The sequence below is a fragment of the Schistocerca piceifrons genome, chromosome 9, assembly GCF_021461385.2.
Source record: "Schistocerca piceifrons isolate TAMUIC-IGC-003096 chromosome 9, iqSchPice1.1, whole genome shotgun sequence".
In the NCBI taxonomy this organism is placed as follows: Eukaryota; Metazoa; Arthropoda; class Insecta; order Orthoptera; family Acrididae; genus Schistocerca; species Schistocerca piceifrons.
The window spans coordinates 150,145,194-150,157,755 of NC_060146.1; the positions used below are offsets into that span (position 1 = coordinate 150,145,194).

The 12,562-nt window shown below is 44.0% G+C and overlaps 1 protein-coding gene across 1 annotated transcript in view; it reads left to right on the forward strand.

The window, feature by feature from the left end:
• The window catches only part of LOC124716776 (PHD finger protein rhinoceros), a 227,976-nt gene that overhangs the window by 117,043 nt on the left and 98,371 nt on the right, over window positions 1–12,562 (forward strand). Inside the window, exons 12-16 of the mRNA XM_047243323.1 lie at window positions 197–310; window positions 4,344–4,538; window positions 4,634–4,750; window positions 5,905–6,114; window positions 11,880–12,103. Coding sequence (XP_047099279.1) covers window positions 197–310; window positions 4,344–4,538; window positions 4,634–4,750; window positions 5,905–6,114; window positions 11,880–12,103 — 860 coding nt within the window. The remainder of the gene's footprint in view (window positions 1–196; window positions 311–4,343; window positions 4,539–4,633; window positions 4,751–5,904; window positions 6,115–11,879; window positions 12,104–12,562) is intronic.

The following is a 12,562-nucleotide window of genomic DNA, read 5'->3' on the forward strand; positions in this document are numbered from 1 at the left end:
CGAGCAGCCGCCCCCGCCACCCCCGCACAAGAAGTCCCAGCAGCAGCAGCAGCAGGCGGAGGAGAGGGGGGCGGGGGCGGAGCGACCGCCGGCGGAGCCGCCGCGCCAACAGCGGACGCCGTTCCGGTCGGAGCGTGAGCAGGAGGAGCGGCTGAGCGAGCTGCGCAAGCTGAAGCCGCGCCGCCCGCCAGAGGAGGGGCAGCCGCAGCAGCAGCAGCAGGCCAGGCCCCCGCTGGACGCGCCGCCCGCAGACCTGCCGGAGCCCGCCGGCACCGCCGAGAGGCGGGACCGACAGCCCGACACCGCGCAGGCGAGTCTCACGTTCCCACCTCTGTACACGATAGGCCAGCAAACGCCGACCGCCGACAGCCAATGAACTAGACCGAACGTCGGTCGCCAGCGCGTAGGCCTTCGGCCTCGCACTCTCACCAAATCGGGGGCTCGCGGACAAGGGTTTCGCCCAGGTGGAATTGCAGATGGCTGTGATAACTTTTCGAGATCGCTCCCGCATTGTTATTGTTACACTACTGGCCATTAAAATTGCTACACCAAGAAGAAATGCAGATGATAAACGGGTATTCATTGGACAAATATACTAGAACTGACGTGTGATTCCATTTTCACGCAATTTGGGTGCATAGATCCTGAGAAACCAGTACCCAGAACAATCACCTCTGGCCGTAATAACGGCCTTGATACGCCTGGACAATGAGTCAAACAGAGCTTGGATGGCGTGTACAGGTACAGCTGCCCGTCCAGCTTCAACACGATACCACAGTTCATAAAGAGTAGTGACTGGCGTATTTTGACGAGCCAGTTGCTCGGCCACCATTGACCAGACTTTTCAATTGGTGAGAGATCTGGAGAATGTGCTGGCCAGGACAGCAGTCGAAAATTTTCTGTATCCAGAAAGGACCGTACAGGACCTGCAACATGCGGTCGTGCATTATCCTGCCGAAATGTAGGGTTTCGCAGAGATCGAATGAAGGGTAGAGCCACGGGTCGTAACACATCTTAAATGTAGCGTCCACTGTCAAAGTGCCGTCAATGCGAACAAGAGGTGGCCGAGACGTGTAAGCAATGGCACCCCATACCATCACGTAGCGAGTTGCTCCGTGTGAGTGTAATGGGTGTGTATTTATTGTGCCGCCCGGGTGGCCGAGCGGTTCTAGGCGCTACAGTCTGGAACCGCGCTGCTGCTACGCTCGCAGGTTCGAATCCTGCTTCCGCCATGCATGTGTGTCATGTCGTTAGGTTAGTTAGGTTTAAGTAGTGCTAAGTCTAGGGGACTGATGACCTCAGATGTTAAGTCCCATAGAGCTCAGAGCCATTTGAACCATTTGAAACTTCGTCAGCTTTAATGTTGTCTCCTTATGCCACTGTATACTCAATTATTTTTAAATACAATAAATACAAAATGGTTCAAATGGCTCTGAGCACTATGGGACTTAACATCTGAGGTCATCAGCCCCCTAGAACTTAGAACTACTTAAACCTAACTAACCTAAGGACATGACACACATCCATGCCCGAGGCAGGATTCGAACCTGCGACCGTAGCAGTCGCGCAGTTCCGGACTGAGCGCCTAGAACCGCTAGACCACCGCGGCCGGCGAACTGTTTCAAAAACTAAATTCCTGACGACCTACAGACTTCAAACTTTCAAGTTAGCTCAGAACTGGTTGTCAATCCAATACGAACTCGTTCCTTCTCTGGTGTGTGTGGAAGTGTACTTTATGAAAATTGCATTTCTCCCTATTCCTGTTACAGTCGCTAATAGTACGCAGGAACAATAATTGCTGGTAAGTCTCCGAGTTAGATTGATTCTCTCTAATTTTTACCTTCATCGTCTATTAAGGAGATTGGAGAAAGCTATATATTGTCTCACTCAGGTGAAGGTAAACGAAAACAAAAATCAAGTTTATCATATCTCTGTGGTACTCTTGTCAAAATGTTGGAAATCGACCAAAATATTTCACGCATATAAGACTAAAAAGTAGAAAATAATTACAAGTATATTGGCCGAAGCAGTGAGTGAAAATTTGTACCAAGGACGCGAATCGAACCCGCGTCTCCAGAAAACTACACTATGTGATCCAAAGTATCCTGACACCCCCAAAAACATATGTTTTTCATATTAGGTGCATTGTGCTGCCACCTACTGCCAGGTACTCCATATCAGCGACCTCAGTAGTCATTATAAATCGTGAGAGAGCGGAATGGGGCGCTCCGCGGAACTCATTGACTTCGATCGTGGTCAGCTGATTGGGTGTCACTTGTGTCATACGTCTGTACGCGAGATTTCCACACTCCTAAACATCCCTAGGTTCACTGTTTCCGATAGTGAAGTGGAAACGTGAAGGGACACTTACAGCACACAAACGTACAGGCCGACCTCATCTGTTGACTGACAGAGACCGCCGACAGTTGAAGAGGGTCGTAATGTACAACAGCAAGACATCTATCCAGACCATCACACAGGAATTCCAAACTGCATCAGGATCCACTGCAAGTACTATGACAGTTAGGCGGGTGGGAGAAAAGGTAGATTTCATGGTCGAGCGGCTGCTCATAAGCCACACATCACGCTGGTAAATGCCAAACGACGCCTCGCTTGGTGTAAGGAGCGTAAACATTGGACGATTGAACAGTGGGAAAACGTTGTGTGGAGTGTCGAATCACGGTACACAATGTGGCGATCCGACGGCAGTGTATGGCGAATGCCCGGTGAACGTCATCTTCCAGCGTGTGTAGTGCCAACAGTAAAATTCGGAGGCGGTGGTGTTGTAGTGTGGTCGTGTTTTTCATGGAGGGGACTTACACCCCTTGTTGTTTTGCGTGGCACTATCACATCACGGCCTACACTGATGTTTTAAGCACCTTCTTGCCTCCCGCTGTTGAAGAGCGATTGGGGGATGGCAACTGCATCTTTCAACACGATCGAGCACCTTTTCATAATGCACGGCCTATGGCGGAGTGGTTACACGACAATAACATCCCCGTAATGGACTGGCCTGCACAGTGTCCTGGACTGAATGCTACAGAACACCTTTTGGATGTTTTGGAACGCCGACTTCGTGCCAGGCCTCACCGACCGACATCGATACCTGTCCTCAGTACAGCACTCCGTGAAAAATGGGCTGCCATTCCCCAAGAAACCTTCCAGCACCTGATTGAATGTATGCCTGCGAGAGTGGAAGCTATCATCAAGGCTAAAAGTGGACGAACACATATTGAATTCCAGCATTACCGATGGAGGGCACCACGAACTTGTAAGTCATTTTCAGCCAGGTGTCCGGGTACTTTTGATCATATAGCCACCTTAGCACAGCGGTTCACACAACAGCACGCATTACGCTGGCACAGCTGCCTCCTCGATCCAAATTCTCGCTGCTGCTCCAATCTACTTTAAATTAGACCTCACGCAGAAGCATTATTGTTGTCGAGATTCTCCAGGTTCTGAAATAGCACCTCAGCATCGAAAGTAAAAGGCGGATCCAGCCTGGGCGCCAGAACCAGGTGCAGGTACTTATACAAATGAAATTACACAATGTCAGAGATTTTAATGGTCTCATACAGATATGTTTTCATGAACATAGCCTGAAGCGGCGAGTGAAGAGAACGGGTGTTCAGTTGTGCACTGTAATGTGGCAGTACTTAATGTGAAATTGATTTCAGGGTTCGAAACCAACCCATCTGCATGTAATACGTGAGCAAGCGGTGTGATTGTCCCCATACAGTTGCTTGCAGGATCTGCTCACCATCTGAGGGAAAAGCTTACAGTGCTTGCGAATCAGATTGATCAATTTTAAGACAGGAAGTTTCGGGTGCATCGAATTCCGTATTATTTCTCCGAGGCAGAGTGGTGCGTTAGCATGTTGTGCCGTAGTGTAGTACGGAATTGGAAAGAAATAGCGACCAACGTTGCAGCTTGTGTGTTATGCGAGTAGGCACATGTTTCGTTGGATGAAAAAGAGCAGTCAGCAGCTTATTGTAATATGAAAAAATGTTCAGTCGGTCGTGTGGGCTGTGTTCCTGTTTTCTCTACCAAAGATGGCTATGTGGACGTCTGCAGAGGCGTGTCCATCTGAGGATATGGTTCTTCTTTATTGCTTCTTTACTCATTTATACAACTCCACCACGCAATTGGTGAGAAGTGGCAACAGACATACATGAGAAGGAACACAACAAGTCTTTAATTATTTCATTCTGCTAGTTCCGTCAGTCACGTGCATTTTTTTCATCGCGTAATATTCGACGCCGTAGCGGCCGGCGAGGTAACTGCTGGAGACACAGACATACAAGTTGCTACACAATGGAGTGCGCTGAATTGGCTGGACTCAGGTGATAGCGAGTGAAGCCGAGGAGGTGGCACCTGGAGCAGTGTTGCCTGCCCAGGTGGACACACAGCCAGAAGTTCATCCGTTGCGGCCCGGTAGTGGCAGAGTTATGGCGATGGAGCAGACGGACACAGACTGGGCGTCACTTACTGCCCAGCGGGCCAAACGATCACAAGCTGGATTGCCATGGTTAAACACTGTTTCCATGTGCTGACAGTTGCGGAAGGCTCAGCGTTAGTGTGCCACGCTGAATTATCTGTTGTGACGGCAATGACTGGCCGTTGTAATTGGTAGTGGATCGCGCTGCTGTTCTTCTTGGTTACCAGCCATGTTTCATCACATGGCACTGCCTCAGAAGCTGTAGACGTCCACTCAGCTCGAAGGTCACTGACCAGGGGCGGGCTGACTCCTGTATGTGGCCTCACAATTCTAGGCTTCAGCTTCAACTTCAGTGTCTCGTGTAGTTTTATCTGTTGCATTGTGATCAATCAGGAGAAAGAATTTGCTGAAATTTATGGTAGCTAAAGCTTCCTCTTCTAGCGGAATGTAGTCTACTTTGGCCTTGTTCAACATCTCAGATCAGGTGTTAGGGGCGTTCAGTGTTTCCAACCCTGTGAGATAAAACTGCCCCTGTACCGTGTGACAATGTATCAGAAGTACGCACTACTACTTTTTGCTGGTCAAAACGACCAAAAACACAACTGAACCCTTTTGTTTTTATAATAATGATGTAGGCTGAAGCAATGAATTAAAACTTGTACCAGTGCTGTGACTCGAACGTGGGTCTCCTGCTTAACAGGCAGAAGAGCTGATCACTGTGCGATACTGGCTCTGTGGCTACCCCAACTGCACAGATTATCCTAAGATGTCTTCCTCACCAAATAAATTCCAGTTCATGCTTCAGCCCACTCCTATCCTCTTCTAGACCCACATCAGTACTGCAGAGGCTATCCAGTATTGGACTAGCACCTCAGCAATGAGAGGAATTGCAGTTGTGGTGACTGCTGTGCCAGTGTGGCGCAGTGGCTAGCGCACCTGCCTAGTACAGCCGGCACGGTAGCTCAGCGTGCTCGGTCAGAGGGTTAGCTGCCCCCTGTAATAAAAAAAACTGAGTGAATGGATCAATAACGAACTTCAACGGGCGTCAGGTGACGTCCGCCACGAACAATTGAAACGAACAATAACGAACAAGAAATTAGATTACAAAAAAAAAAAAAAAAAAAAAAAAAAAAGGACGTAGGAGACCCCAGTTCGAATCCTGGTGCTGGCACAAAATTTTTTCATTGCTTCAGCCTACATCATAGATGAAAGTGAGACTCATTGTGACTCAGGAACATCAACTGTATATGATTAATACATCACTTTTGGTTTTTACCCCTCACAGAATTTGCCCATAACGGAGTAACCACTCCCAGGTTCAGAAGAACTGCCTCGGAGTAATGCAGCGCCATATTGCCCTTTTGCAGAGAAACTAACGTTTGGTCGTGGACTTGTTTAATGCCTGAGTTGTCAGAGTCAGCCAGACAGTGAGAGGTAAGCGGTTTGGTGTGTTTTCGTTGCTCCAGGTGCGGCCGGCGGAGAGTGTGGCAGTGGTGGAGCTGCAGCTGAAGCCGCAGCCAGAGTGTGCCCCGGAGGCTGGACCTGACGCGGTGAAGCCGCCGTCGCTGGACGTGGAGGCAGGCGGTGGGCAAGTACAGCTGGGCGGCTGCAGCGTGGCCCACCAGGCGCTCTCCGAGGAGGCCTCCCCGGCTGGCAGCGCCGTCCTCCCAGCACAGGTGAGCCGCCACCACTCTGCAGGCAGTGCGAGGCCCGTGCTGCACTCTGAGTGGCCTGGTGGTCAACTCAGAATACGAGAAAATATGAGCTAAAATCCGTTTTTTTATGAGGGGCGTTCAGTAAGTAACGCAACGCATTTTTTCTCACTCAATGAGAGGTGGAAGTGTTTACCTCCGTCTGACCTCCGTGTCTCCTGCCTACGACTCGGGAGGGAACATTCCCAATTGTTAATAAATAATCTTGTTAAAACTTGGTGGGTGTGTAAACGAGGAAAAATAATGCAATCCGTATTTTTTTGGATCCAATTTCACTTTTAAAGGATGCGACACGTCCTGAAAGGTAATTTGGCATATTAGGTTTGGAGAGAATATCCTTGAAACTATGATACTTAAGAAAATACTTCTCGTATAAAAGTTGATACATAACTAACATTCTTGCAAATTGTATAATGGAATTTTGTAATAATTTGAAATTGTGTAAAATATCCCACCACCATTAATTAATTCTGAAAAATGAAAAAATTTTTTACAACATAAATTAAAGAAATTTTCAAGCTACATACAACCATGCATAATAAAGTTTGCCGGCCGAAGTGGCCGTGCGGTTAAAGGCGCTGCAGTCTGGAACCGCAAGACCGCTACGGTCGCAGGTTCGAATCCTGCCTCGGGCATGGATGTTTGTGATGTCCTTAGGTTAGTTAGGTTTAACTAGTTCTAAGTTCTAGGGGACTAATGACATCAGCAGTTGAGTCCCATAGTGCTCAGAGCCAGCCAATAAAGTTAGTTTTAAAACACCGTTTTTGGAAAATAAGCTACGCAAAATGAGTTGTCAGGGTATTTTCAACATACCCAATTAAATGTATAAACATTCATGATTAGTCACGTTATTTATTTTACTTATATTTGCTTTATATTTTAAATTGTTATTTTTGTTCTACATTCATTTTTACACATGTGTATTTCGTTAATTGAAAATAATAATTAATTCATTATTACGATAGAAAATAATTATTATAATGATAATTGTAAATAAACGCTTAAAACATAACGTTTTCTTACACCATGCACGTAAAATGGACACATTTCTTCGCGTACTAAGCGTATACTGTTCACGACAGAGAACACAAGATAAAACACAATTCAGCGGGATTTCAGTTTGTGACAGGTGAGCTCAAAAACATCCTGATTTTTGTCAAGCATATTTCAGTACACTGGTAAGCTTTGGTGAAAAACTTGATTCTGTGCTAGTGACTACAGCTTAATTATATTGTTTTTTAAACGGAGATTTACATCAAAATTACTCAACAGAACTAGATCTAAAAATCTTCTCACAAAGTTCTTCCAACATCAAATCCATATACATCTCACGACTGTGAGTTTTTTTTCACACTGAGAGACCTAAGCATCTAACAGTAATACAGATTTTTCTTCCTCACTGGGAGGAAACATCTTTCAAATACCTTCTGACCTGATCAGACGTTTGTTTACCAGATTTCGATGCTGTCACAAGGACAATGGGGGCTTCAAAAAGAGATTCTCGAATTCTCGATACAAACGCACCTTTAGTTTCTTTTAAAACTATGAGTAGGTGGGCAGTGAGTGTGAAAAAACAGTTTGGCCATCATACCGTAGGACAGGAAACTTGTTCATCTGGACCTCGATGGTACAGGTCCAGAAGTGGTACATATATGGCTTTTGATATTGGAAGAACCTTCTGAAAAGAGTTTCGGATCTACTTCTGATGAATAATTTTAATGTCGATCTCCGCTTGAGGACCAATATAATGAAGCTACAGCCACTAGTACGTAATCAATTCTTTTCGCCGTGGCTTACCAATGAACAGAAATTTGCCTAATACAAATCCGGATATTTAGAGGATCACCTGCGATAATTTGAATTCCTGCTGAATTTTGTTTTATCGTATGTTCTCTGTCGTGCAAAGTACATCACAAGAAGAAATTTCGTTCATTTTATGTGCAAGGTGTAAGAAAAAGTTATGTTTTAAGCGTTTATTTACGAATTATCTTTGTTGAAATTACTTTATATCATAATAATGAATTAATTATGATTTTCAATTAAGAAAATATACGTTTGTGCAATGGCAAATTAAAAATCAAAAACAAAAAAGACTTTAAAACAAAATAGAAATTTAAAACATAAAACAAATATAAGTAAAATATATAATTAGACCGATAATGAATTTTTACATATTTTGATTAGGGATGTTGAAAATACTCTGACAGCACATTGTGTACAGCTTATTTTCCAAAAATGATATTTCAGGAATCCGCTTTATTACACATGGATGTATGTAGTTGGAAAGATTCTTTAATTTATGTTCTAACAAACGTTTTCATTTTCAAAATTAATTAATGGTGGTGAGATATTTTGCAAAATTTCAAATTATTTCATAATTCCATTATAAAGTTTTCAAGAATGATAATTACATATAAATTTTTATAAGAGAAACATTTTTATATATCATCGTCTGGACGATATTCCCTCCAAATCTAATATGCAAAAATTACCTTCCAGGGTGTATCTTACCCCATAAAAGTGAAACTGGGCACAATTTAAAAAAATATTTATTGCATTATCTTCCCCCTCTACACACTCGAAAAGTTTCAAGATCGCTTATTGACACTTGGGAAAGTTCCCTCGTCAGTTACCTGGCCGAAGCTTTATTGACTTTGTCGCTTTAATGTCCGTAGTTGCTTTACATTTGGTACTGGCATTCCGTCTTTGAAACTATATAATACACCTTTTTGAAGAAAAATGTTATCAGGTCCTGCTTTTTTTAGTTTTCAGTGACTGCTGAACTGGCTGTCTTCTAAGGTATATGGATATGATTTTAGGACTCCAAAAAATGTAGGCAACGCACTTATAAACTTAGATTTCTTTGAGCGGACTCGCGTACATACAGGAACGCACTCCTATCTTGTGCCCGTGCCATAAAACTACTACCAGACAAGAGAGAGTAGAGAACGTTTTTTTTTTTTTCATCTTTCGCCGATGACAAATGATAATGACTCAGCGGTAAAACATTTTTGCTCAAGTGAGCGCTTAATCGGTTTGTTAAAGAAATGAACGAAAAAATATTACTGTATACTAAATAGGAAATGCTTTCCTGATGTTCCGGAAAATATTATTTATTTAGCCACGAATCAGCTTTTGTGGGCATCTCCAGGTGACAGATGAATGTTGGAAAGACAGATAAAATGACGTGCGGCTTACACAGATGATATATAAAATTATATCTAGAATGTTTACGACGGAAAGTTTCACTCTGGTTTCTTACGCAGAAATGTTTAAAGCGCATACCGTTGCATTTAACAACAGAAGGAAAAAAATCGAGTTTAGAATTGTAATGGAATCTTTGCGTAATTGAAACTTAAATTAACGTACAGGAAAAAGGAAATTGTTAAATAAAGTTTGCTATGCAAACATTAGATTACAATGATAAATTCAACTCTCCTTTTTGTCTCATGTTAAATATAACGACGTCCACATAAAACTAAATCTAAGAATTTCTCTGTAAGATAAAAATTTCATAAGCCATGGATCGTGGCGAGCTTTGGTGGCTTGCGTGCCGCTAAGATACAGGTAGCCACACTCCAGGTGTACGGAGGGTGATCTGTTGTGAGGCTGGACCAACTTCTGATTCTTGAAGAGGGGCAACAGGCTTTTCAGTAGTTGCAGGGGCCACGGTGTGATGGTCTTGTAACATCAGCCGACGTGGTCCTGCTGTGCTGGTAATGCGAATGGCTGAAGGCAAGGATAACCTGCAGCCGTTATTTTTTCCGCAGTCATGCAGCCCCTTCAATATTGCCATACTACTGCTAGAATAACATTTCCTTATCTTTTCGATAAAAATTGGAAGTCTTCCTAATAAAAACTTTTAGCGCGGAACCGCCGCTTTTCTAATGGTGTGTTTTCAAAACAGTACAGTAGCCTGTAAATGGAAAAACAACATTTTGAAAATGGACTCTTTGCAACAAAAACGTCAGTTATTTCAAATAATACTTACTTACTTCAAAACGTAATTTCAAGACCGACCGAAGACAATTTGAGAACTCGTTTCGTCCTTATATTTAGTAGGCAAATGGTAAAAGTACCCACTCGTCTTTTAGGTGATAATTTGAACTGCAGAGAAGTCCGCTGACGGCGTTAATTTATACTCTTCGTATTCTTCTGCTCACAAGGTCGAAGGTCGTGGGTTGACAATATTCGGACTTTCAATCGACAGCTGATTTTGATATTTAATTTGCCCATAATATGGGTAATACAGATGGTAGGCGACAGGGAAGCGCAGGCTGCCGTGGTTCTGGATGTCGAATTCGTACAAATTCGTAAGTGCAAATTAGGGTTAGCTTTTTTAAATTGTGTAGATATGCTAATTTTATCGTTCTTTAAGTTACGTTCTTGAAAGTTATATTAAAAATCTGAATCTTCGCGGAATTCTTGAATGATTTCCAAACTACCCCACACTGGAACAATAAAGATGTTAGTAGCTTTGAGGTAGACAATAATGTGATTTATAATAAAAAATTGAAAAAAGTTAAATGTTTTGTTAAATGATTGGTTTGAAAGTAAAATATAAAACATGTTGGAGAAACAACTGACGCACCTTTAATTATGTTCGAAACCATGTACAGCTAACGATACTACACAATCTAGCAGACAAATATCCTCTAGTACTCTTTAAAATTCTAAGATTTTAAGTTAAACGATGAATTTTAAATTCTCAATCTGTGCCTCGCTTGATGAACCTCACGTCAAGCATCATTCAAAGGTGCGTCAAATGATTCTCTAATTTATTTTCTTTCGTACTTTAACAAATCTTTTGACTGTTTTTTCAGAATTTATGTTTCTCTTTTTTTATTGGGAGTTAAATGTCACTTCGATGTAACTTTTCATGCGCAAAATAGGTAGGCCTCGGAGAGATGAACTCTGACATCTCGTGTAGCAGCGTGAAAATTTCAATTTCCTCTTAAAACACTAAGTTTTTGTTAATCACCGTGATTACATTGTAGCGATTATCTTTTTTTTTTTTTACAAAACTCGGCCTCACGCTGGTAAATTTTATGCCCCATCTGTCTATTTCCCACTCTTCGTTTGAGTTCATTTATTTGCTTTGACCTGTATGGGGATTAGGACATCCATGAGACCTTGTCATCTGTCTCTGGCCATTTCTCTCAATTCCGTCCAGGTCTTTAAACTTCCGTCGTTTCCCCTTCCACAGTCCTCTTTCATGTACCTCTAGGCCTACCTCTGTCCCTCATTCCTTGGGAATTCCATTCCAGAGCCTTTGTTTCGATTTCCCCATGTGGTTTTCTCAATGTGTGCCCCAGCCATCTCCACTTTCTTTCACGTATCTGTTCTTCTATATATATGTCTGATTTGTTTACTTCTTTTTTCTGGCCACCAGATATTCCTTTATGCACCGAAGACACCTGTATACGAAGCTCTGCAATTGTGGTGTTATGTTTTTGTCTACTTTAAATTTTTCACTAGCGCGCAGAAGAACAGCGTTCACATTTGTATTAAAATACGAATTTTAGTTCTGCATGTAATGTTTCTTTTCTCTAGCTTGGATACAGTTCTAAGAAGACAACAATTGCCTTTTTTATGGGGTTCTCCACATCTACGACTTCACCACCTCCTGTCACCACATAACCCTGATACATGCTAGGATAAAAGTACAGTGTGTAATTTCTAGAAAGTCTCGTTTTCGCTCGGCTCAGACTGGGTGGCGGGTTGCGCAGGCGCCGGCGAGCACGGAGGAGGAGCGCCTGTCGTCCGACTCGGAGGCGGAGTTCGCGCGCGTCGCGGCCGCAGTGCTGGGGGCGGAGCCGGCGCCGCTGCTGGCCGCCGCGGGGGCGGAGGAGGCGGAGGAGGCGGACGGCGACGCAGAGCGCCAGGGGCTCGTGCTGCAGGACTCGTTCGAGGGCGAGCTGCCCTACGTGCCCACCACGCTGCCCCAGGAGCGGTACGTACCTCTCTGCTACGTCAACTCGCGGGCGAGGAGAGGACATGTCACGAGACCCCAGACAAATGGAGTGCTCTAGGAAACATCGCTGATGAGGTTTCGAGAACTCGGTATAAAATCTACACTGATGAGCCAGAACATTACGACAACTGCCCACCGCGAGGTTGAATGCTTTCTGGTAGCGATGCGGGCACGTGACGCAGTAAAGAAACAATGTATGCGGAAGAGAGACGAATGAGCCGTCATCACAGTGAAGATATGGGCCGAAAATGTGGTAATCCACAGATATACGCAGTTTTGACAAAGAGCACGTCGTTGTGGCCGTGCGACTGGAAACGAGAATCTCCGAAACCGCGACGTTGGTCGCCTGTTGGCGTACTACTGTCGTGAGTACCTATGGAAAGTGGTTGAAGGATGGTGAAATAACTTGTAGTCTTTATGGTATACGACGTCCACGTC